Genomic DNA, 27,330 nt, shown 5'->3' with positions numbered 1-27,330 from the left:
CAAGACCTGCAGCCATGATGGTGTCTCCAGCCATGTGCGCTTCTCTGTGGCAGCACAAAGTGTCTCATTCAGGAGGCCATGTCTGCATCAAGTCCAGTTAACGCAGGGTTTGTGCTGCTGTGTTGCCTTTCACTTCCCAGAGCAGCTACCTACAGCTTTGGCTGCTGACCTTTCCAAAGATTAGGGCCTGGTAAAACCTGAGGGTTGGAGGTTTAAGGCCCAATGCTGACCTTGCTCTCGATGTGAGTGGTTGTAAAGGTCTTTCAGAATACTGGCACATCACTAAGGGACAGGAGAAATGAGCTATCCTGCACTTTACTCCTCTTGGAAACTTGTGGCTATGAGTGTGTCACAGGCACGTCTTTCACATCTTGCAGCTTCTATCACATCCTCACGTAGAAGCTCCCCCATCATGGCCCTCTTCAGGTTCCTGCCCTTCCAGTTCTTCATCGTCCAAGGAGTGTCCAGCCTCTTCCATGTCTCCCTCTGGCAAGTGATCTCCCCTTTGAAGTGCAATGTTGTGCAAGGCGCAACACACGACGATTATGTGGGATACTCTCTGTAGAGAGTGCTGCAGAGCCCCCACCCTGAGCAGTCCAAGCATTGGAATCGCATCTTCAAGATGCCAATGGTCTGCTCGGTGTTGGATCTTGTTAAACTTTGCGCCGCATTGTATCTCTCCTCTGAGGTACTTTGAAGAGATGCACAGGTGTCTTGACTCATCTTTTAGTGGGTACCCCTTAGCCCCAAACAGCCAGCCCTGTAATCGCTGCAGACCTTCAAATATCTGAGGCACCTGGAAGTAACTCAGGATGCTGTGGAGTCTTGGGAGCTCACAGAATACCTCACAGAGTAAATGTGCATGATGTGCTTCTGATGGTCACACACCAGCTGAATATTCAGGGAATGGAACCCTTTCCTGTTAATGAACATCAGGGGCTGCTGCCATGGAGTGGACCTCTTAAAGCGAGATGTGTGCAACCCATCGCACCCTGTACTCTAGGGACGACACAGATTGCCGTGAACCCAGGAATCTAGTAGTCAGGCCAGCTTCATCCAGTGTGAACTTTACATAATGATGAGCCTTACTGTAGAGGGCACCCATCACCTCCTTGATACATTTATGCGTTGAGGGCCAAGAGATGCCACATACGGCCCCTGTGGATCCCTGGAATGACCCACTGGCAAACAAACTGAGTGCAGCGGTGACCTTCAGGGGCACTGGCAGGGGATGTTCTCCCAGTCCATGCAGCGTTAACTCCTCTCGCAGAAGGTGGCAGATATGAGCCACCACATCTCTTGACAAGCAAAGATGTGCACAGCACTGTCTCTTGCTCATCTCCAGATCACCTCACAGATCTAGGTAGCCAATATGCCACCCCAGCTACTTTACATCTTAACCCCAAGGAAGCTGGAAGAGGCCTGAGTGCATCCAGGATATGTTCAGTCTTACCCAATGCACTCCTATGTCTGCTCTGGTACACTGATTATGCCTAACCTGCACTTTTGGAATGACTGGATGCCCTTTGGCCCATTAGCCATGCTAAATGGAGAAAGCACCTTGGAGGCTTTCATTGATCATCTTGCAGATATCCAGCAGCTGTGCTCCCTTCATGTTTGGCTGCATCTTCTTTTCTCAGATTCCTCTCTGTTAATGCTCGAATTGATCAACTTCATTGTGAACCCAATGAGTCCTGCAGTCTTACGTTAAAGCATTCCAAATGTCAATGGCTTCAGTTGCACCTACTCAATAAACTCTTCCTGAGTTCTATTAGCTCCAGCTTCATTTCCATGTTGTTACTCTAAGCAGTGATAGGCCTTGTTAGGGCCCCTGAGTCTAGCCATAGGCTCCTCCCACACTGCCTCAGCCCCATCCTGTGCAAACTATTTTCTAGTTTCAATTTTAAACTGTGGGGTCTCAAGATGGTGGTACTGCATTTCTACTTTGAGACCAGCTTTGACCCTCCCCCTTTCAGAGTTCAAGTCCCCCCCACTACCCCCTGACCTTCCTCAAACCTCACAATGTGCAGGTAGAACTCCCTCCAGAGATTCTCCAGCCTCCCCAAGTAACCCTGGAGCTATGGAGCAATTGTGATGGACATTCCTGCCCTCCCCCTCGAACCCACCACTGTTGATGGCCCCATGCCCCATGTGGACTTCACCCCTCCCCATCTCGAGTCTGTGTGCATTGTGGCATACAGAGGCTTCCCCACCCCCACCCCTCCACCACCCACCCCAAGGAGAATTTTGAGTACCCCCCTTTATTATATTTTCCCCATTTACAGGCTGCATGTGCCTCCCCTGACCATGACCATCTCATCTGCAGTCCAGTACCGAGTCAGACATCCCCATCACTACCGAGTGGGAGACTATGACCACATCCTGTACACCAAGCTGTGCCTGATCTCCATTGAGCACAGGCCTTGTCCCTCCCTATGGGGGGCAACAGGATGTGCGTACCATGCATAGCCCTGCAGCATGCCCCACAGAGCCTCAGGACTGCCTTTAATCTCTCACCCTGACTATGAGGTCCACAAAGCCACAGGACTGCCTATAATCTCTCACCCGACCCCTTGGCATCAGTCCAGGGACTATAGCTATCTTTCACTCAGCTCTCTGGCTCTTCAGTGAATGACCTCAAGACTGTTTCCCTTCCCCCGCCACTCCAGAAGTCTCTGTGCAACCATTCCCTCTTGTGCCACACTAACCCAGCCACCCCCACAATTTCGTACTCTAGAGTCTACATGCATCCCCTTTGCTTCATGCAAATTGAATCCCATCCACCCCCTTATATGTCTGCGTTCTGCTGTTCCATGCCGGGCTCCCGCTTCCCCACCCCAAATCTTCCCTCTGCTTGCCATCACTTCCCCCTGCCCAACCCTCCCAAACCCCCTCACATCTCTGCTACCTCCTCTTCAACCCTACCAAACCCCTTGCACCCTCATTTCTCTGCCATCTCCCCCCTCCAACCCTCCCAAACCCCCTTCATCCTCATGTCTCTGTCATCATGCCTCCCCAACCCTACCAAACTTCCCTCACGTTTCTTCCTTCATTCCTCCCACCCCCCCGCCTCAAACAAACCCTACAAAACCTCTTTCGCCCTCATGTTTCTGCCATCTCCTCCCCCCAGCCCCACCAAACTCCTTTCACCCTCACGTTTCTCTCATTTCCACCCTGCTGGTCTCTATTTTAGAGTGCAGCCTTGCCTGAGACTTGCAGCACACAATGCTGTCCAGCCAGAGTAGCGTGGCAGCCACGGTGAGCAGCCCAGCTCAACACGCGAGGCAGCCATGGTGAGCAGCCCCTCCAGCAGTGTGGGCCAACACTAGCATCACCGATCACCCGGATCAGCGCTGTTGCAGGCAGGTTTTGAATGTTACACTCACCTTAAAAACACAAGTGAAGTGTGGGTTGACAGCTGCACACCCTGAATAGCTGGTTGTGATTTAAATCTGTCTAATTTCCCGCTGGCGTGCCACGGAATTGGGAGGGGGAAAACGTGATTCCGGCGAGTTGCATTGTTAATGAGTATTCATGACATGCTGATGCATACAAATGGCGTCTCCGACATGGATAAGTGGGAAAACCCGTCATGAAAGTGGCAAGGGGAAAATTCCAAACCATTTTTCTGTCAACAGGAATCTGACTTTTGGCCTCACTCCGAATTTTCCACCTCCATCTACCACAAAACCTGCTGCTGGCATGACCAGAAATTCCACCCAATGAATTATTTTTGCAGTGTTGACATTTGTTTCATAGAAGTATGCTCATAATACTACTGTGCAAATGGTCCGTTTCACAAGTACCATGTCATTAACAGATTTAGTTTCACACGAACAATGGAGCTGAAGTTGTAAGGTTCTGCGTCCTAGTGCAGGGTCTTATGAGACGCGATATGAAGACAGGGTTAGAGCACGACAACCTGATCCTCCAACCCACACTCATCACTCACATTGATCCACACTCGCAGCTGAGTCACAAAATTTCAACCTTGTGTCTCAAACTTGTAAATGATATAACGCTGATTGCAATGTGTGTGCATTCGGCACTTATTAACCAATAAATGATGAATGGAGCACACTCCTCTTTGATTCAGATATAAGTGGAAGATGATGGCACACTGTCCATTGCTATTTTTACTATCTAAAATGTATTCAATAGATTTGTGCCATAAAACACAAACTGCTATAAGGACAACATTAGCATCTTCAAGCTACAGCACAACCCCTCTCTAACACTTAATATAAGCCCAGCAGTGTGGGCTAACACTAGCATCACTGATGGCCCGGATCAGCGCTGCTGCAGGCAGGTTTTGAATGTTGCACTCACCTTAAAGTCACAAGTGAAGTGTGGGTTGACAGCTGCACACCCTGAATAGCTGGTCATGATTTAGACCTGTCAAATTTCCCGCTGGCGTGCCACGGAATTGGGGGAGGGGGGGGAGAAATGTGATTCCGGCGAGTTGCATTTTCATCAGGAGACATGTTAGAATGGAAATTTTTTGTAAAGGAACCCTAGGCTTCATTGATGTTATCTGGCATGCTGGATTCTTTTTCTCTGTCTAATCACAAAAAAATTAGCTTGGATATTTAATCAAAATGTTGTTAATGCTCCCTAGTTATGTAACTCTCTTTATAGTCATCAAACTGACAACTTGGTACAACACTTGGGTGCTTAATAATTTCTACAATAAAATAAATTCAAGCAGACTGATGGCAGAACCTTACCTTCAAGAAACTGGTCCAGTGCGTGGTTTGTGTAGCACACCACCAGAATTGGAAACTTCCTTAAACGTCGTTGCCAAACTGACTCATTTTTTAAGAGTACTTGCACAATTTTTAATCCGACATAGGTTTTCCCTGTAAATGATAAATTGGCATTGCTTAGCCAAGTTTGAAGAAAACCTTTAAAAGATTATTACTGACTACATCATCAGTGTAGCATTTACCTACCACAAGATTTTTCAGAATAGATACATTTTTAAAAAAACATACATAAGTATTCATCAGGAGATTTAACATAAGTACGGACATTTTTTGTAAAGGAACCCGAGGTTTCATCGATGTTATCTGGCATGCTGGATTCTTTTACTCAGTCTAATCACAAAAAAACAGGATCATTCTTGTGATTTATTCCCCATTTTAGTGCTGAATTTGGATGTTTATTAACTGTATGCCAGAGAACTTCGGGCAATCCGAGCACAACACAAATGTAATGTCATGTGTAAGAGGTACTGCAGAATTAATCACATTAATATAATATAAGGCACCTCTTTCCAATCTGAACATCCCTAAACAATGCTCTCTGGACTTCATTGCTCTGCCGGTGTGACCTGAGCCACCATACCATTTAAAATAAATGGGATGCCAAGAATTATTTTCATATTGTGCATCAAAGTAGATCTAATTCAATGCAAATTATCAACTGAGGTTTTGCAATAGCAGTGAGGGGGAATATTTTAACTGGGGGTTTTCAGCCAGGCGGATGCAAGACAAGCATCAACTCCACAATACAGTATCAGTTTGAGGCATAAGATATTTTAACTCCTGGGCCTCATTTATATCGAGCCAATCAGCTCCCTGCCTGAAGTAAGCAGAAAGAAGCAACTGACTGGCATTCAGTTGGTTAAAATTGTGTGGTCTGAGGCCACCCATCAGCTATAAGGTAAGTAACAGGTTTCAAAAGCATCTCTGAGTCAGGAAGGTGGGAAAGAGATGCCTAGAACAGGAGAGGCCCACACTTTGCTCGTGTGACAAGGACAAGCACTCCTGCTCCTTCTGGCTCCGCAGGAGAAAGTTTATTACTTAGCTATTGTTGCACATTCAGTCTTTGGAGCAGTTATCAATGAGCTGGTAAGCATTCCACTCAGACAGCTGTCAAAAGGACTCCAGGGTCTATTGACCCCCGTCTATATACATGTAGGAGGATCCAGCCAGATTTAAACAGGTGCCAAATGCATCACCAAAAACAGTGAAGTTAACAACCCTGTGGAACAGGATCAGATTCAATAGTGGAGCCGCTCCTTTTTAACTGCCCCCACATCCTTTCCACCAGGCAGGTAAGTTGAAATTGTCCCACCAACACGAACACCAACCGACTACCCCCCCATAATCCCCAACCCTCACTAAGCATCAGTCACTCTTAAACTTTACGGCCCCATGCAGGGTATTGTCTAGCCAATTCCTACCAACGGTAGCTAGTGTCAGAATTTTCAGTCCAATATGAGATGCAGGTGCCCATTGGACACAGGAAAATAAGGCGCCCTGCCATTGACCCCACATACTTTGCTGGGATCAATGCTGGATGGCACCAATGGATCCAGTCCTGGCCTCTTCTAGCTGAATTTCAATTATTCTTCTGCCACCTCTGCCACCAGGGGTAGAATTAGATTTGGACAAGTAATTGAAAAAGAAATGAAACAAAGTTAAAATATAAGATTAGATGAAAATAAGTTATAAAATGGCTATATCTTACATTTAAAGAATTTTATAGCACAGAAACAGGTCATTCGGCTCAACAGGTTTATTCTCTACATGAGCCTCCATCCACTTAACTTGATCTCTTCCTGTCAACATATCCCTTTCCTTTCTCCCTCTCAAACTTCTCCTACAAGTATCCACCAAATTCACCTCCATCACTCCATGTGATAGAGAGTTCCAAAGTCTAACTGCTCTCAGGGTAAATAAGTTTCTCCTGAATTCCTTATTGGATTTTATATTTACCACCTTATATTTATGGCTCCTAATTTTTGAATGCCCCACAACTGGAAACATCTTCCCTACATCTACTTTATTAAAGCTCTTCATAATTTTAAAGAATTCTATAATAGAATTCATCTCTCAGTATCCTGTGGGAGAAAAGAGCTCTACCTTTTTCAGTCTTTGTGTTTGTGTTTATTAGCAGTCTGATTGGAGATTTTATTCTTGAATTAGATTCTTGACTTGTTCATACATTTTCCAATTAACTTTCGAAGAGGAAGGGAAATTGCTGAGGCAACTTTTCCAGATCATTTCTCAATTTGTACAAATCTCGGATATTAAAGTTTCCCGGAAGCTTGGCTGAAAAATGCAGCACCTAATGTAGAATTGAGCAACATAAACAGTGAATATCCCAGGTTCGATCCCTGGTATACACTGATCTCAGCCAAAGAAATGTCGTACAATTGGTTTTGGCACCACTGGGCTTGGGTGTGGGAAAATAGTCTGCCAATGTTCCCACTTGCTAGGAACAGTTAGCTGTATGTTAGTATTGGGGTGATAGGAAGTTGTGTGGGTATTGGGCAGAGGAAGGATTAGCATTGGTTCCTGATACCCCACCATTGCTTTGTAGCACAATGACATTCAGATGAGGTGCTAGAAACTGCTTGGTGCATTTTTTCATATTCCATTGTGATTCTACATCTTTAGGATAGGAAGGGAGAAAATTGGCAAGGAACTAAGAAATTATAAAAATAGGTTTTAATTATTTAATCCATTGAGCACAGCAGATAAACTAACAATGCAGATGTTACTCTTCAAGTGTACCTGTTCCGGGAGGTCCTTGTATGATGGCCAATTCTTTAGTCAATGCCATCTGCAGAGCTTTCATCTGTGACTCATCTAGGTTCAGCTCTTCCTTGGAAGGCCATGATGCAGGATCAAGAACGTTGACTTTGGAATTCCTTTGCAAACATTCAAAGATTTGTCCAGCACTCTCCTCAGGGAGCTCAGATTTTCCATTCATTAGAGCTTCAAGGTCATAGCTATCATTGAAACTCAAGTATCTTGGAACCTGGATGTCGGTGTCACACTCTACAATATACTTTTGAAAAGGAACATCTTCTCCTTGGATCTCCTGTAACCCTTCTAGAACATGGCGGTAGGCTTCAAAATATGCTGTTGTTTCAACCATCAGGAAACAATCTGAAGGTTCCACCTCAGCCAACAGGCGTCGACTTCGCACATTAAAAGACAGATGAACAATGCCCTCTTTGAGCTCTGCAGGATCCCGATTTGACACAGTTGCAAACAGTAAGGTTTCAAAGTTATCCTTTGACATGCACACAAGAGAACCATATAGTAGACGCTTCGAATTTTGCCACCGGACAAACTTCAGTGGCCTCGTGTCAAACTGGACTTTATAGCCTACACCAGTGGAAGTGCAGAGTGGAGCTATAATGCGTGTGTTGAAATATACTCGAATGTCATCGAATCTTCTCCTCCTCAGACCTTTGTCATCATAATTCTGAAGCAACTCTAAGATTCCTTCTCTCAAAGGTCTCACAAAATCTTCTCTCAGAAGACGGAAATGGGTATCAAGGTACACTTCAGTACTTGCATACTTTTCAGTAATGAGATTTGGTCGCAGAAATGGCTTCTCTTCTAAGTGCATCTCATTGTAGGTGGGATATATAGTCATTGTTCTATAGTTGTCCTCAGGACCAGTTTCTTGATTGTCTATCAACATATGCGTATCTGTTCTGAGTGTTCCATCCCGTTTTCTCCCTTGTAAGTGATGAATTATATTTTTGACTTTCTCCAAGCTATTTTCAATCTGTTCGCCAATTGAAACCCCAGCAGCTCGGAGAGTATTCACCGTAGGATCCAAAACCAAAACCATCATGGACATCTCCTGAACTGAACTGGCTGGAAAAATACTTACCAATTCCTGAAGCAAGAATAGAATGCTTTCAATATATTCAGGGTATTGCTGCCTACGCGCAGGCACTGGATCTGTACTCATCTGAACCACATAGCGAGGCAATTGAACCTTCAGAAAGAGAGAGTCCTTTACAATGCCCAGGAGATGCTGAATGCTCTGACGGTCAGTCTTGGACCTACAGGCCTTACATAAGACTTTACAAATTAACTGGATAAAATTTGGGTTTAGTTGTTGGTTTAATAAGTCCTTTAGGCCAGAGCCACAGGCTAAAGTTATAACAATTTCAGATGGTTCTTTGTCCAAAAGGCCCTCCATTGTTTTGTAGCCTAGCTTTCTCACAAACTGTTCTTTGTCCTTTGCATGTTCCTCTTTAGTTACTTCTTGAGGCCTCCTTCTTTGGAAGAGAGGATTTCCTTGCATTTCAACCTGCCTGCCTCGACCACCTTCACGAAAGTCATTCCTTCTCCATGTTTCATTCCTACGTTCATTTTGCTGATCCCTTCTGCCCTGTTGGGGGCCTTGGCGATTGCCCTGAACAGCAGGAGCTCTTCCAGCTGGATTTCGAATAGCTCTTACAGCATTTTGCCTCCCTTCTACATGTCTGGGATTGAGATTAAAGTTCCACTCTTGGTTCCTTCCTCCAATCTCTCTAGTCGCTTGCATCTCCCCTTGTCTGGGTGTCGAAAGTGCTCGTCTGGGTTGTGGTGCACCTCTCTGGCCTGCTGGTCCAGCAGCATTTCTCTGGCTTCCATTATATCGCCGTCCTCGTGGTTCAAGACGTTCCAAAGAAGCTAAAGATATAAAAAAAATAAAAGGATGAATTATACATTTTACAGTCAAATTCTCTGGGTCGTGTCTGTTGACATCAGCTTTCTTAGATGCTCTTACGCTTGTTTTCATTGCAAACTGAATAACAACATTAAAGACCTTCTCCCCAGACTCTCTGTGCAATTGTTTGTTTCATAGAACTAACGAGCTTTAAATTTAAGAGATCCAGCAAATAATATCCGCTTTTGGAATGTTTCCAGCATGCAATACACAAGTTACTTAGAAGGACTGATGATTAGCTAATAGTCATTCAGCTATTAATGGTTTTACTACTAACTTACTGTTTTGAATTGTTCTGCAAATATTAACTTTCTCACATTTGAATTGCAGACCGACTAAACAAACAAAAACAGCTCTTTAAATTCACAGAGTAATTGTAATGCAGAAATCATATGACCTATGGGCTAAAACTTGTTCAGAGTTTTTATATTTAATGAGGTACATGTCTAATACCTATATTGCAGTACAGAAATAAAGGTGGCTGCGCCATGGATGACAGAAAGAAAGTAAACAGAAACTGTGAAGAAATAAGAAGAAAGAACTTGCATTTACATAGCATCTCTCACACCCTCAGGATATCTAAAAGTGCTTCATGGCCAACAAAGTCCTTTAGAAGTGTACTTTGTAAACACAGCAGCTAATCTGTGCACAGGATGGTCCCACAAACAGCAATGGGAAAAATGCCGAGTGATATTGTTTTGATGTTGCTATTTGAGGAATGAATTTTGGCCAGGTCACCAGGAGAACTCCTTTGCTCTTTCTTAAATAGTGCTATACGATGTTTAATGGCCACCTGAGCAGGTAGACAGGGCATCTGTTAAACATCTCTTCCAAAGAACAGGACCACTAATAAAATACCACTCTCTCGTTATAGACAAAAGCCGAAATTGCAGGCTCAAGTACTGGCGCGGGACTTGAACTCACAACCTTCTGGCTTAATGGTGAGGGTGCTATCGCTGAGCCAATTGATACTTAAAATGGACAATTTTTTAAATTTATTTTTTCACAGGGTATGGACGTTGCTGGCTAGGCCAGCCTTTATTGCCCATCTTGCCCATCCCTAATTGCCCTTGAGAAGGTGGTGGTGAGCTGCCTTATTGAACCGCTGCAGTCCATGTGGTGTAGGTACACCCATGGTGCTGTTAGGAAGAGAGTTCCAGGATTTTGACCCAGCGACAGTGAAGGAACGATGATATATTTCCAAATCAGGATGGTGTGTGGCTTGGAGAGGAACTTCCAGGTGGTGGTGTTCCCATGCATCTGCTGCCCTTATCCTTTGAGGTGGTATGGATTGTGGGTTTGGAAGATGCTTACAAAAAAACCTTGGTGAGTAGCTGCAGTGCATCCTGTAGATGGTACACGCTGTTGCCACAGTGCACCAGTGGGGAAGGGAGTGAATGTTTAAGGTGGCGGATGGGGTACCAATCAAGCCAGCTGTTTTGTCCTGGTGTGTCAAGCTTCTTGAATGTTGTTGGAGCTGCAGTCGTCCAGGCAAGTGGACAATATTGCATATCAAGCTCCTGACTTGAGCCTTGTACATGGTGGACAGGCTTTGGGGAGTCAGGAGGTGAGTTACTCATCACAGGATTCCTAGCCTCTGACCTGCTCTTGTAGCCACAGTATTTATATGACTAGTCCAGTTCAGTTTCTGGTCAATGGTAACCCCAGGATGTTGATAGTGGGAGATTCAGCGATGGTAATGCCATTGAATATCAAGGGAAGATGGTTAGATTCTCTCTTGTTGGAGATGTTCATTGTCTGGCAGCTGTATGGTGTGAATATTACTTGCCCACTTATCAGCCCAAGCTTGAATGTTATCCAGGTCTTGTGGTATATAGACATGGACTGCTACAGTATCTGAGTCGTCGCGAATGGTGCTGAACATTGTGCAATCATCAGCGAAGATCCCCACTTCTGAACTTATGATGGAGGAAAGGTCATTGAAGAAGGAGCTGAAGATGTTTGGGCTTAGTTCGCTACCCTGAGGAACTCCTGCAGTGATGTTCAGGAGGAAAAGGGGGGAAAATGGGGAACAAATGAGTCAAACCAAATGTGAAATAGAATTCCAGTAAGGGTATCACAAATCGTAGGTCCAAATCATCCAGGATGTTAAAGTTCACAAAATTATGCTGTATATAAACCAACTGCAGCTTTTTACCTCCCAGCAGATCCTTTACATTACCAACAAATGCATTCCTAAGCTTTCTGGCATATCCTAATTAAAGCATATTTTATGTATACCATCTTTACCTTCCACAGGGTTTGCTATTAGTAAATCATAAGGTGGCGATAGCTACATTCAAGTATGACGTGTTAATGGTTAGTTTTACAAATTCAAGTTCAATCTTTGTCCACGTACTGTAATAGGTTATTCTGAAACAGATCCCTCAGTCCCAAGATTGCAGCAATGAAGTTAGGGAAATAAGAGAAAAAGGTAACAGTTAAAGAATAGAGAATTTAAGACAAGCAAGAAATAGTAATGCAAAGAAGGGAGTAAAATGTACACAGCAAGGAAATGGATTAAAACTGCCAGGGTAGACCCTGTCAGAGGTATAAATATAAATGTTTCCTCACAGGGAGGGAGAGAACAATCAACAACTGACTCACCACCCTTACTTCCTTTAGGAACACAATAACACTTCACTTTCGATTTGCTGGAAATGAATTTCTGCCTCCATTAAAGAAACTCCACAATAACGTTTAGCTGAACTCAGACCTTCTGAAGCACTCAAGTATAACTGTGCAAACTAACATTGAGCTGTGCCATGTGGGACCAGGCTCTAAACTTAACCCATAACTTCTGACATAGTAAGTTCCCAATCTCTGTTGTAGTGAGAAGAAGTGTAGAGAAGCGGTCTTCTGTTTCACCACAGGGACAGAAGAATTAGAGATCAAGTTACTGTATGCCATACACAAGCATCTTCAAGCAGCTAACTGAAAATCACTCTAGTCAGAGCTTGGTAGCAAGTCACTCACTAGTCTTCCTAACTTAGGAAGTGTTGAATAGTTCAGTAAGACAGTGAGGGGAAAGAAATAACACTGGAAAATAGAAGGTGAAAAATACATCCTTCACAGATTGCAAGAAAGATCTGCAATCTTTAATAATCTCTCTCACCATCTCCTCTTCTAGGGTTTTGTCTTGACTGTTCTGCTGTAGCTGCTCTTCTGTTTGGGTTGTCTGCCTCAATTTCTCGGCCCCTCCACCTGTGGTTATCCCTTTGCCAATGGTCAGGATCCATTTGAAACAGTTTGCTCTGTGAAGACATCAAGCCATTACATAATACATTACTACTGCAGCAAGAGGTGGTGTCTTCCATCATGACCTGATGTAAGGACATAGTTTCAAAGGGGGTGAAGCAATATAATTGTAGTCCTCCTGACTAATTTTCGCTGTTCCCTGTGTTGAGGGCTGTCCTCATGTTGGGGGCACCTAGGTCAACAGACAATAGTTATTTGTAAAACCAGACCACGAGTTGTAAGAACCTTTTTGTCTAAGAAACCTTCATAACCATGTCCAATTTTGTCTTCCCCCAATCTACATGCATGTAGACTTCCAGCTGCCAACAATTAGCAGCTGGAATCCTCACCAATGTTCTCTTCCCAATCTAAGGGTCTTGGGGCCAATTATTACACCCACCCTCCTCCGGCCAACTTACTGCCAGTCCACACTTGCCCTTTTTGTGGTCTTGTGGAGTCCGTGGACCATGCATATATAGGGTGTCTTAGGCTGCACTCCCTTTTTAGTTATTTAAAAAATCTTTTATTACTATTTTGTTGGCACTTCAGTCCCACGCTCCTGATCTACCGACACCCGGTGCGGAAGGGGGTCGGGAAGGAGGAGGACCTCCTCGTGAACCTGCTCCTGGGCCTGGCCAAGTTGGCCATCAACAGGTCCAGGCAGCGGGCGATCGACGGGGGAGTCCCGCCCGATTGTTTGTCCCTCTTCCATGGCTACGTTTGCGGCCGGATGTCCCTGGAAAGGGAGCACGCGGTGTCTGCCGGCACCATCGAGGCCTTCCGTGCACGGTGGGCACCGCGGGGTCTGGGGTGTTTTGTTGACCCCTTTAATCACATCTTAGTTTGATGTTTGTAAGGTTCCTTTAAAGTTTTTCCTTGATTTTACAGCTGACCTGACTTAGGGGCTGTGCTTGATTTCTCCCTTGTTTTTGTTAATTTAGTTTATTGTTTTGACTCAAAAGAGTTACTGCCAGTCCAGCTGAGATTGGGTAACTAGGAATTGAATCCCAGACCTTCCTCGTCTGTGTGGCTTAGTTATTCAGTCAAAAAACTGGACAATGGACAATGGGGTGGGTTGGGGGGTGATCGTTTTCTTTAAATATTAAAATCAATAACCTGCCAAAAAATACCTGTGATATTTCAATTATAGTTGTACATTATTAGATTGAAGGAGACAACCGAAACCTAATATTCATGAGTGCTTTAGCTGTTGATTCACGGCAGCTTTTCAGATCCTTGGCAGCATTTGTTAAGGTTTTTTTTCCAGAAATGAATTCTGTGTTGTTATAAAACTGAGCACGTTTGCTTAATCGATTCACTGTAAGTATTACCTAATAAATCAAAAGATTGAAGTATCCTTGTTTCTGATCATCAGAGGATTAAAGTAGTCCTGTTTCTGATCATCCTGTAGTCAGCAAACATCCTCAAATCAGTCTCAAAGGAGGATTGCTTTACTTATATCAACAATCCGCAAGAATAGCTATCTCATTACGCTGCTGATCAATTCACATTCAAATTAATGGAAGCACTTCCTGGAATATAATCACAACTGGTCAATAATAAATTCAATGCTAGGAAAATAATAATACCAGCTCACAGAATTTCCTCGAACCAAGTCCACACTATTCTGACGGCCTGCAATAACCATGTCAGAAATACCAGTCCATGTGGGTCATACCGTACTGTTCAGAATATAATAGACATATGTACGCAGGCATATATAACTCAGCCACTGGTACGGACAAGCCAGTTTGTAACGGTGCTGGTCCCCAGCCTGGATAAGTGCAGAGGGTTAGCAGCCAGAAGGGCATCCAGCTCTAAAACCACCCACAAAATCCAAAAGTGATGGTTGATATGAAGGAGTGATCAACTAGCATTTTGATGACCCCATGCAACATGGGAAAAAAGCTGCAAGAGAAATAAAGATACATGACGTGTACATTCCTCACCATTGAAGAATGTAAAGGTACTAATCAGTAGAAGGACAGCAAGTTTCAGCTAAAGGTGTGACTTTCACTTGTCCCAGTGTTTAAATTGAAGGAAAGCTGTGATCCAGCATTCTGTCACCAGTGTCATTTATATGGTGCCACAAAAATTAGTTTGGGAAGAATATAATGCCCAAGGTTATCCTTATATTCAAGATGGTCATTAAAGGATTATGAAGTAATCTACTCATGTAAATTTTAGTTCCTCATCTTAGGAACTGCCAAATGTTTGTAGGCCTTCGATGAACTACATTTTATTTGTTAGTTTACTCAGCACTCCCACCTGAGCGGGTACGTTCCACAAACACTGGTACCTCAATCAAATGCCCATTCTTCCTTGGGATTCCAAAATGGCAAGTGTCAGCGTGTTATTTGGCCACATAAGGCATCATCACCAAGCACAATGTTGTCTTGATGTCTGTACACAGGCTTTCTAGCATGAGTCACCAATTAGTTGTAAGAGCAGAAGCCCTGACTGACTTTTTTCCTCCTTCTTTCGCCTCATGATCATGGGGTGAACATAATTCAGCCCCAACTATCATCCAGGTTGAAATCAGCTCGTTCAGCATTGGACTACTAACCCGCTTCAGTCACATACATTCTGAGGAGAATTGATGTCAAGGAACAGGAACTAGGTAAAGTTTCTCAAGGACCACAATTGAAAGCTTCCTCAGCCCTGGATCCTTGCAATCAAATGCAATAATAATCAATGGTGATTAACACATCGTATGCTTGTGTTACCATTACAATTCATGTGAGAAGCAAAATTGTTAAAGAGACAAGATTTAAAAAAAAATTAATCTCCAGTTTGTGATGCAAGGGAACATGGGATGGATTTTTCAAGGACATTTTGGATCCTAATCTCCACACACAAAACATTCAAATCAAAACAATGATTTCATTTTCTGTTGTAGTCATGACTACTCTATGTTAATAAATACATGTGAGGAACTGTTTCTTGATTACTGTGTAAACAGCACCTACACAATGTTTCTCCAACAGCTACTACTACTCATCACTACAGTAATATTAAACATAAAACTCCAAACCTATGTGTCGTGTTACTCTGTTACAAACAATACCAAAATCAAAAAACAGCCCTCTAGCCTTCACCACCCCTCCTCACCCTCCCACATTCCCAATGTCCATCCATGCCAATTCATGCCATTTCAAGCTCCCAACCCACCCATGGCCCTTCATGCCCCCCCATGCCAACCTATCCCTGTCTATCCACCGCCATGGCTCTTCATAACCTCCTTGCCAATCTATGCCCCTCTACTCACACCCCCATGGACCCTTATACCCTCCATGCCAAGCTATGCCTCTCCATCCACCCAGCTTCCCCCCATGGACCTTCATGCCCTCCATGCCAATCAAAGGTACTTCCATGCCCATTCACCCTGTATATAGAACCAATAACCCTTCAATTATAACATTCTACTTCCTTCGGAAGTTCGTATTCCAGCTATATTTAATACAATGAAATACTACATATAAAGAAACAAGTTCTCTACGGTGTCTCACGCTCAGTTTCATTTTCAATATTACCAAGGCTATTTGCACTGTATCATTTTAAGGCCTATGAATATTGATCACAATTCCTTTCTTCAAATATTTTGATACAGACATGCCCATTCAAATAAGACAAAGGAACTGCAGACAAGCACATCATATTGACTTATGACTTTTTACCCTAGAGAAAGGTGGCTGGAGTAGGGAAATTTCCCACTTATGCCCGCTTTGGGAGAAAGTGCGTAAAAAGGCAGGGTTTTCTTTCTGCTGGTGGTGGAAGGTCTGGGGGTGGTGGTGGTGGGGTGTGGGGGAAGGGTGGGGGGTTGATGGTTGGACAATAACTGGAGTTGGGGCCGCTGTCCATGGGAGGAGTTTGGAAACAGCCACAGGGGCTGCCATGAGGAAGTGGGCTGTTTAAAATGCCCACCTTGTTGCTGTGGAACTTTGTCCCAGTTACAATAAAATCAAAAAACAGCCCTCTAGCCTTCACCATCCCTCCTCACCCTCCCACACTCCCAATGCCCCAACCATGCCAACTCATGCCATTTCAGGCTCCCAACCCACCCATGGCCTTTCATACCTCCCATGCCAACCTACCCCTGTCTATCCACCGCAAAGGCTCCTCATAACCTCATTGCCAATCTATGCCCTCTGCCCACACCCCCATAGATCATTATACCCTCCATGCCAAGCTACGCCTCTCCATCCACCCAGCTTCCCCCCATGGATCTTCATGCCCTCCATGCCAAGCAAAGGCACGTACATGCCCATTCACCCTGTATATAGAACCAATAACCCTTCAATTATAACTTTTTACTTCCTTTACTACAGCCCTATAAAAGTGTCAATCATCCAGACCAGAGCTTGGCTGAGAGCCCAAACATCCATTACTCTGTTGAAACAGCTGTGCCAAAGGAAAACATTGCTTGATTAACAATTATTTCTGTGATCTATTCTATCAATTGCACAATGTTTATTTACACAAGATAAAGAGGCATCAAGTGCTTGTAGTTTCTGCTATTGAGACTTTAAAAGTCTGGATGATTTGCACTTTTATAGGGCTGTAGTAAAAAGTTTTTTTCCAGGAAAGTAGAAAATTATGAATGAATGAATGAATGACTGCTTATGTAAAGATTTCACACACATCCTATTGATACTATAGGGATCACTGATTCTGTATACTGGGTGAATGGGCGTGAAAATGCCATAGCTTGACATGGAGAGTATGAGGGACCATGATGGTGGATGGAGGGTCATAGCTTGGGATTGGGGGGGTGCATGGGTAAGTCCTTTTTTAACTCACCTTTCAAAAGATTCCCTCATCCAGACTATGGCTCATGACCACTCTGAAGGGCCGTGAACCATGACTCTTTGACAAAGTGGCCCTGCTCCATAAAAGTTAGGGGGACTGGGAGGTGCCTATCCCTGCTATGAAGTTGGCCAGGTCAGGAAGGCAGGGTGCTAGGTTGCAACCTGCTCCAGCCTGCACCCTTATACCATGCTGGTGAAAATTGGGGGCACTGGAAATGGGGCCAGAGTCTCCCCAACTTTGTGAAAATCCAGCCCATAATTACAGTACAATTTCAATGCCACAGAGAATAATATGGACAGCTGAAAGACATTGCAAGGTTGTACCATCACTAGGATATATCTTGAGACAGTTTATTTAACCAGCCACATAGTAAGGAGTTAAGTTTGCTTTAAAAGGGGGGTGGGGGGGTGGAGGGCTGGAGAGAGGGAAGGTAAGTTAAATTTGTTGTGCATCAATTTTATTCCTGTGCTTTATGATGATGCTATACACACATAGTGCAATTACAATTTCTTTGTCCCAACCCTACTCTTTTTCTCTTGAAGATACCAATTCTTCTTGGAATACTGTTCCATAGGTGCTGGCAGTTGTCTAATTCCCCAGCCTTACAGCCAATTTTCATGTGCAAGCTTTAACAAAAATGTTGGAAGGCTACTTAACTGAGGAAGATCAGCACTACCAAACCAGATCCCATTCTCATCATCCATAAACACAGGAACACATGTTAGTGTCTCTGTAACCCAGGACTCCTATGGCCACATGTAATGCTTCTAATTATCTAGATAATTTTATGTTATATTTGAACTCTGTTTATTCTGCTTCTCTCTCCATAAATGTTACCTCATATGCTAAGCATTTTCAGCATCCATACCTAAAATGTCATCCTGGGTGGCAATAAATATCTGAACACAAATCAGTTATCAAACTTAAAATTTTCCTGGTCTCCATGACTCGGCATCACAATTAGTGAGCAGACGCACCTGCAATAAGATTTTTACACTTCTTTGGGATCTGAATGCTGAGGCTCTACATAAGATTGTAATAAACGACACTTCCATAGTGCACTCAGCAGATTTAAAATGATCTATCATTTTCAATTTTAATTCCCTGTTTCCAAGCTGTTCAATTAAGAGTTTTGCTGTTAGTTTGAAACTTCCATTCACTCTCTATCACCTGTCCCTCCCATCACCCTCCACCCGCTACCTTGCTCTCCTTTCCAAACTGTTGGGGAAGGGAGGCTATCCATCCCCGCCAGCATAGAGGGCAGTGTAGGTACCCAGCTTGCAAAACTGCTGTTGACCAGTACCAGGAAATGCATAAGAACTATAGGGAAATAGCTCAGACATTGCTGCGAACTTCAGAATGGCGAAGCTCAAAACTGTCTCCTACCATTCCCATGTGCTAAAATCCTTTGTAACACTGCACTGTCAAACTGAGATAAAACTTTTGAATACTTTAGAGATGCAGTCCTCCTAGGCCGGCAGACACACCACTTAACGCTTTTGTTTTGAAACAGTTTGACAAAACATGGTTATGATTCAACCTTCACCTGAGGATTCAGCGAGGTAACAGTATAAATCTCGGCTACTTTCCCACAGAAAGCAGCAAAAAAATTAGAACAAAAATACAAGACAAATCGCAACAGCCAACTTCGGCTTAGGTCACCACACGATGGAGCCGTCTATTTGTGGTTTCGACTGCAAAGTGGTCAACAAGACAATGAGATGTCAATATGAGGCAGAGGGAGGAAAACGAAACTTACTAAATAATTTGTAATGTCTGTAGGACCCAAAGATGCAGTGACACCATTTCCACTTCCCTTTGGGTACAGACATGAAAAAAGAAAGTACAATCATCTTGCCATTCTGACAATAGTGTTTCGACAGATAGATCAAATATGCACAGCAGCATTCCTCACCCAATCCCAACAAATTTAACTGCTGTTCGTCCGTCTGAAGCATAAGAAAATATGCAGTCATGCAACATTACAGCTTTAAGATCAGCCTCCACCCATTTGCAGCAACAGTAAAGCAACAAACAAACTTTTAGCTATTCTCCATTTCCAACGTTAATTCAACATTAAAACAAATTCACTAATACTGACAATTCCCAGCCGTTGAAATTTATTTGCGCCATGCATGTTGGCAAAGAGTTGCTTTAAATGTCAGTCAACTTTCAATAACAAACAGGAATTGATCAGTAAACTTATTTTCCCGTGCCTCACAGTAAAAGGTTAAGCGCCATGTCTCGTAATAAAATGTTTACTTTTCCAATCCCATATGTTTCCCCTTGTTCGGTGCGGTTCAATGTTAAATTAGCCATAGGCAAAAAAAAAATGGACTGGAACATTAAAGGGGGAGGGGGCACTTTCTCTTTAAAAAAAGGGAAAAAATGCTTATGAATACAAAAATAGGAAATTTCAGTTTGTCCCCACTTTGCTAAAACTAACCACAAGCGGAATTCACCCTCTGGCTGTACACAAATACCTCCGTAATCTGTGGACGCTGGGTCAAGCTACAGCATTTTGTTGTTACTTAGACAATCAGTCAACATTTTAGAGAAGTCGGTTAAAACACAAGATACGGAAGAGAACAGATCGGCGCTTGGGAAATGGAAACAGAATCACCAATCTCCACCCACTCCTGACATCAGTTCCAAAGGAGACGGGTTATCGGTGGAATGCACCCAACAAACCGAGAGATGGACGAACAGCTACCTTTCCTGTACAAAGGCTCGCATACGTTAAAATGATAACACATGGGAAGTTGCCCGGGGGGGGGGGGTGGGGAGCAAGAGGAAGGGAGGAGGCAAGGGACATCTACCCAGCTACTTGTATGCTTGTCGTTACAATGACTTCTCAATAAACACAATTACACTTCCGGATCGTCTTTGAAGACTCCACTTCCTTGGGCGAGTTGGACTGAACTGCTGAATAATTCAGGGATGACACACTGTGGCTTGTCACTGCTGATGGAAGGGGAATGTATCCATTGCCCTCCTTCGCTACACTGTTGCTAACGTTTGCAATCACCAGTCGCCCCCCCCCCCCCCCCCCCTCCTCTCGGCACTCCAGCTTACAACAACCAAAATAACACAGGCTGTCACCCTCAGCCTCGCTCGTTCATTGTGCGGCAGGATTTTACCTTTGATTTCTCCCTGCTTCCCCCTTCACTTCAGGCTCACACCGTGATACTGCTGAACGATGGCGGCAACAATGAAGCGAACCGGGTCCATTTAAAGAAAACAAAATGTCACTTCAGGCAAAACAATTGCTTCGATTGCAGTGTCCTGCCCCAGCGATGTTAGTTTAAAGGGCTCTCCTGCTCGATCTGCTCTGTCTGCTGCACAGTCGCGCTCTCTCTCCCCCTCTCTCTCTCTCTATATATATATATATATATATCCCCCTCCCCCTCTCCCTCTCCGTTCAGCACCCACTCCACCAGTTTCGTTTCTCACTCGGGTTTCTGACCCCAGACACCACCAGGGCTGGAATGAGCGGCAGTCACCTGATCCGCTGAAGTCACAGGACGGCCATCTTACTAAAGGCGAGTCTGTGGCGGCCAGGGTGAAATGGACATCTAGCTGGAGCCTCCGACCCCATCTTGGTAAAGGGAGATGATAAATGGCCTAAAAAAACACAGTTGCCAGGCAAAATAAACCAAGTGTTGCGGAAACGAATCAGAAAGCGAATCTGCAATCATTCCGAAATTTAAAATATATTTTTTAACCTTTTAGTTGTGAATTTAGAATAGGTATTGCATGAAAATAACCTAGATTCAACATTATTACATACTGATTTGTACTAAGTTTTCATAATACTGATACTGATAATACTGATACATAATTCATCTCCCTGTTGTTGGGCCTTTATTATTTTTAATTACTCGTCTAAGCAGGTACTAATTTTAGCTCTGATTGTTTTTTTAAAGTTCATTGAATAATGGTGAGAGAGAAGACTTGCATTTACATAGAATCTTTCATGGCCTCAGTATGTTCCCAAAGAGCTTTAGGAATGTGGTACTTCTGAAGTGTATTCAATACTGTGAGGTTCGAAATACAGGGGCCAGTTTTCATACAGCAAGATCCCACAAACAGCAATAAGATAGTGATCTGTTTTTGGTGATGTTGGTTGATATTGGCCAAGGCACATGGGAGAATTACATTTAGAAGATTTTCCACATCCATCACAGAAAGCAGACAATGCCTCACTTTAAGTTCTCATCCAATGCACAGTACCACTGACAAAGCAGCACTCCCTCACTACTGTACTGGAGTGCCAGCCCAGATTTTTGTGCTCAAATCCTGGATTAGGACTTGAATCCACAACCTTTTGACTCAGGCAAGAATGCCATTCAGCCAAGCAGACACCTGGAAGATGCCTCCACGTAGGAGGCAGATTGCAGGTACTGTGTGTAACATATTCATGGGACACCATCTAATTAGGTAGTGTTGGGAGAATGGTGCTGCATTTTGAAAAGTCTTGAACGGATGGTGTGTTCTGACAGTGACAGTGAATTAGCTCCAGGTTCATGAGCAGTTTCTGTTTGTTTTCCTTCTCACCAAACTATACCTTCATTAATTGCTGAAAATAGAGACATGTTGAAGCTTTTCATCTTCCACTCGTCAGGACACTTCGGAGGTTACCAATATAAGAGGAAAACAACTATTTATACTGTTCTACTTACCAACCGATCAGCACTCTCTTAATATACAGTATAAATTGTTGGTATTCTTGCGAAGAGTCCTGATGAGTGCAAGACAAAAAGCTTTGATACGTCTCTATTTTCAGCAATACTCAAGTTCTGTACTACCAAACGACTATTTGTATATCTTCATTAATTATCAGACTGTGTACCATGGAGCCCTGTACCACTACTTCTACTGTAAGCAGTAGCTCAGATGCTTAGGCCCAAGGACTTCAGTCTATGATGTAGAGGAGAGTGCACTTGATGCATGAGTGAGAAGGAGCAGCTGTTGATGACAAAGAAGAAGGAGCAAGAATTTACTGTTGGGGCATGGGAACTGTTATATTTTACTGCAGCTGTAGAATTCTGGTTTTAATAGAAGGGTGCTTACTGAGCACCAAGCCTTGGTGTGAACATTGGGGGTCATGCCAGTGTGCTGGAGGTGACATCTCAGGTGAAGGAATGTAGTAGTGACATGTGACGTGCAATCTTGGAAGGCTTCACAATACTGCAAATCATCATGATGTGCATGGCAGTTCCAGGGGCATTTACAGTGATTTTCTTTCTCCATTCAGGAGGCCCTTTGGGCAGTCAAAAGCGCTGAAATTACTGCTAAAAGCGCCTGACTTGAGTTTTTTTTCAATAGCTATGCTGCTATAAGTGTGACCATGCAGGAATCTACCCATCTGGCAATTGCACTACTGGACCTGGGACATATCCCAGCCCAATTCAATTTTTTGGCGGGCCGCTAGTGGAGTTTCTGCCTGCACCAGGAAACATGTTGAAGGATTGTGGGAAAGCTGTGCTGTTGCAGCAGCTTAAAGCTATCCTCCTCTGTGCTATAGGTCTCCAATAGATCTGGATTAAAGCCAAATTAGGGGAGTGAGAATCAATCCCCATACATAATCCATATGGCAATGGCCAGTACGTGGCAGTCTTATGTGTGCTGTAGCCTGTAGCAAATCTCTTTTAGGGCTTTCAACTGCTGCGATGCAAGGGGCAACTCAATCTCAGGAAACTCCCACTAACGCTCAGCACTGAGTCATCTCACAGATCTTTGCCACTGAGGAAGCACCTAGATGAAGCACTGGAATCGGATCAAGAAGACATACTTCCCTTCCTGTCACTGAAGAGAACACTATATGGTAGAAAATAGTAGAAACACAATGTTTGAAGAATTTAAAATATGGTTACACTCTAGTTTCTGTTTGTTCAGAAAATGTGCTCAGTAAAGTTTGGAAGCTGGTTTTATCATGTTAAATGAATGGTAAATCTGTGAGCTATGCTAAAAAAAGTGAGACACTGACATGTGTAGACAGTATGGTCATGATGAGGACAGAACTGTTAAAACAGGGGACACATTTTCAGGTAGGATGGTCTCATGTGTGACAGTTGCACATGTTTTTCTAGCTAGCAGCAGAGGGTAGATTCTGCTGGGTTATTTCATTGCCTTGCTACACCTGTGGCCCTTCAGTCTCTGTGGGCTCTGTAATGATGCCACTTTGTTAGGCAAATTTATGCAGTATCAATAGACAAGAACAAAACACAGAAACTTTTTGCATTCTATGTTGAAGTCACCTACATCATCAAATGTGTTTGATGGTAGTCAAGACATGCACCTCAAATTAATTGCTGGTGTTCGGAGAGTCATGGAGGCAGAGGATAACTTTAATGCCCCGGGACCCACCATGAACCTTACTTTTTAGGGTCAAATTTGTGACATTTTAGATTACTTTAAAAAAAGGACATAGACAGAGAGGTTTTCAGGAGTAAAAACAAAAAATGCTGGAAAAACTCAACACGTCTGGCAGCATCTGTGGAGAGAGAAGCAGAGTTAACATTTCAAGTCCGTATGACTCTTCAGAGAACCTAGATGAAGCACCGGAATCGGATCAAGAAGACGTACTTCCCATCCTGTCACCAAAGAGAACACTACATGATAGAAAATAGTAGGAAAACAATGTCAGCAGACTTGAAACGTTAACTCCGTTTCTCTCTCCACAGATGCTGCCAAACCTGCTGACTTTTTCCAGCATTTTCTGTTTTTATTTCAGATTTCCAGCATCTGCAGTATTTTGCTTTCATCTGAGGTTTTTAGGAAGTTCTTTGCCTGCCCACTGTAACTTTGGTGGAAGTGCCATGGAAAACCCCAGAAAAACAGCATAAGCAATGTTAACACCATGTCTTTGGAGTTTTGTAACCCTTGGGTGGAAGTTACAGTAGATGATCGGTGGGTAAACCAATCCCATTGTTACAGCCACAGGGAGAGTGCATTTTCTAATGCTGATGTTCACGCAAAAGCTGCACATCACATGCCAATCCTGTACCCCCAATCTCAGATACAACACCTACAAAACCCGTTTCTCTATTCATGTGCCAGGCATTGCACCAACCCATACTCAGCAACATATCCAACCCTACGTGACATGGGCTGCCTGGCAAAGAAAGACATAAGTTTGGCAAACAATAAGTATACAAGTGCAAAGAATTGGATATGAGTTTCAGCCTATTTAACTAAACATATAGTGGTAATGTACAAAATAATAAATACTTTTCAAATTAAAATTTTATTATTCCTTGAGAAGCATGTAAAATCTTTTATAAACTCGAAGATAAGAAAACAAGGTTATATGTAATTTTACCAGCAGTATATTACTATATTTGACACATCATGTACAAAACTAATAATCAGGTCTCCTTACTTCACACTGGGGACCTGTACCTGATAACATTTATAAATGGGAAAAAATAGTTGAATAGACGAGGCTACCATCCCAAGAGAGGAACAAAAAAAGGTAAAGCTGTTATATATCAGTTATTTAAATTCAGATGCTAAGGTATTGTGAGGTCTTGTGGCACAGTAGTAGTGTCCCTACCTCTGAGCCAGAAGGTTCAAGTCCCACTCCAGGACATATTGCCAAGGAATGCAGCCAAACAGATTGAATGTCAATATGAAAATCCTTCCAATATACAGGTAATAAGAACAGGAGACATCCTGGAGAGAAAATTGAAGCTTCTGCCATCACTATCCATAGCTCTGAACTAAAATGCCTGGACCAAGGATTAGAGTTTGGTTTGATCCCTGTTCTGGCTGGTGTGGATTCAGGCCCTGCCTCCTTGCCCTACCCATGGAGATCATGGCACTGTGGGTTGGGCTTGCCTTTGGGCAGAGAACTGAAGAAGTTCTATGCTGTGGTTATGGTACTGAATTAAGAACCCAGATAACACTTAGCAGAGAAAATGCTGTAAATGCTCAGCAAGTTGGGTAGCATCTGTAGAGACAGAGAGTTAAATTACTTTGCAACAGTACTAAGTAAAAGTGTTTGTATCTCACCAGGACCAGTTTAAAACTGTATCTTTCTGGTTCTTCTTTTCAGATTTTAAATCAAAATTTCATATAAACCTAACTGAACATTAGAAAAAGCTGGTTTCAACTGGTCAGTAACTGGGGGGTGTACATTTGGGAGAAAGGGAGATTGAGATAATCTGTTTTCATGTTATACCAGAACATGGGGTGTTGGGGAAATTACAAGAAAGAATTCTGAGGGACAGAATATATCTGCACTTGGAGAGACACAGATAGTCAGCATGGAGTAAAAACAGAAAATGCTGGAAAAATTCAGCAGGTCTAGCAGCATCTGTGGGGAGAGAAACAGGGTTAAAGTTTCGGGTCCGTATGGCCTTTCTTCAGCATAGAATTGTTAAGGGAAGGTCATGTCTGACAAATTTGATCAAATTTTTTGAAGAGGTACTGTTGAAGAGGGTAATGCATTTGATGTGGCCTACATGGACTTTAGCAAGGCTTTTGATAGATAAGGTCCCTCATGGCAGACTGGTCAAGAAAGTAAGAGCCCATGGGATCCAAGGCAAAGTGGCATGTTGTATCCAAAATTGGCTGAAAGGCAGGAAGCAGAGGGTGATGGTAGAGGGATGTTTCTGTGACTGGAAGTCTGTTTCCAGTGGAGTTCCGCAAGGCTCAGTGCTGGGGCCCGTGCTGTTTGTGGTGTACATAAATGATTTGGACTTAAATGTAGAGGGTATGATCAAGAAGTTCGCGGATGACACGAAAATTGGAATGGTGGCAAAATGTGAGGAGGATAGCCGCAAACTCCAGGAGGATATCAATGGACTGGTCAGGTGGGCAGAGCAGTGGCAAATGAATGCCATTGCATTCAACCCAGGAAGGCATGAGGTAATGCACTTGGGGAGGTCTAACAATGCAAGGGATTACACTATGAATGGTAGGACCCTGGAAAGTACTGAAGATCAGAGGCACCTTGGTGTCCATGTCCACAGATCCCTGAAGGTAGCAGGGCAGGTAGATAAGGTGGTTAAGAAGACATATGGGATACTTGCCTTTATTAGCCAAAGCATAGAATAGAAGAGCAGGGAGGTTATGCTGGAATTCTCTAAAGCTCTGGTTAGGCCACAGCTGGAGTACTGCGTGCAGCTCTGGTCACATTACAGGAAGGATGTGATTGCATTGGAGAGGGTGCAGAGATTTACCAGGTTGCCGCCTTCGATGGAGTGTCTGAGCTATGAGGAAAGATTGGATAGGCTGGGGTTGTTTTCCTTAGAGCAGCGAAGGTTGAGAGGGGACCTGCTAGAGATGTATAAGATTACGAGGGACGTATATAGGGTGGGTAAGTAGGCACTTTTTCCATTAGTAGAGGGGTCAATAACCAGGGGGCATAGATTTAAGGTAGGAGGTAAAAGGCTAAGAGGGAAGTTGAGGAGAAATTTCTTCACCTAGAGGATGGTGGGAGTCTGGAACTCTGCCTGAAAGGGTGAGTCAGAAACTCTCGTAACATTTAAGTATTTAGATATTCACTCGCGTTGCCATAGCCTCCAGGGCTATGGGCTAAGCACTGGAAAATGGGATTAGTGTAATCACATCTTTGTTGACTGGTGCAGACACGATGGGTGGAATGGCCTCCTTCTGCGCTGTAAACGTCTATGAGTCAGAAACAATTGTTGAAGCAGAATTCATAATAGCTTTTAAAAGCGAAACAGATAAAGATAATTATTTGAAAGGTGAGAGAAAAAAACAAATAATAAAACTAAGTAGATATATCTTTCCAAAAATGCTCCAGATAGGATGGGCTATTCCGCTTGTGCGGTAGTTGTATTACAA

General features: G+C 43.5%; 1 protein-coding gene across 6 annotated transcripts in view; it reads right to left on the bottom strand.

Annotated features, from left to right (window-relative positions):
• znfx1 (zinc finger, NFX1-type containing 1) overlaps window positions 1–27,044 on the bottom strand; it is a 56,202-nt gene extending 29,158 nt beyond the window's left edge. The window contains exons 1-5 of one of the 6 annotated variants that reach the window (XM_078555381.1): window positions 27,028–27,044; window positions 14,037–14,110; window positions 12,584–12,722; window positions 7,524–9,431; window positions 4,728–4,859 (exon numbers count right to left, since the gene is read on the bottom strand). In XM_078555381.1, the coding sequence (XP_078411507.1) occupies window positions 4,728–4,859; window positions 7,524–9,431; window positions 12,584–12,707 (2,164 nt within the window). In that variant the 5' untranslated portion in view covers window positions 12,708–12,722; window positions 14,037–14,110; window positions 27,028–27,044. Of the gene's footprint in view, window positions 1–4,727; window positions 4,860–7,523; window positions 9,432–12,583; window positions 12,735–14,036; window positions 14,111–19,997; window positions 20,216–20,654; window positions 20,973–27,027 lie in introns of those variants that run through there. The other 5 variants (XM_078555379.1, XM_078555380.1, XM_078555378.1 and 2 more) reach the window with 5 other exon arrangements.
• Between the last annotated feature and the right edge of the window lie 286 nt (window positions 27,045–27,330).

Source organism: Cetorhinus maximus, chromosome 13, assembly GCF_964194155.1.
Source record: "Cetorhinus maximus chromosome 13, sCetMax3.hap1.1, whole genome shotgun sequence".
Classification (NCBI taxonomy): domain Eukaryota; kingdom Metazoa; phylum Chordata; class Chondrichthyes; order Lamniformes; family Cetorhinidae; genus Cetorhinus; species Cetorhinus maximus.
Note: the sequence above shows the minus strand (reverse complement) of the source record. Positions and strands in the feature narration are given on the sequence as shown.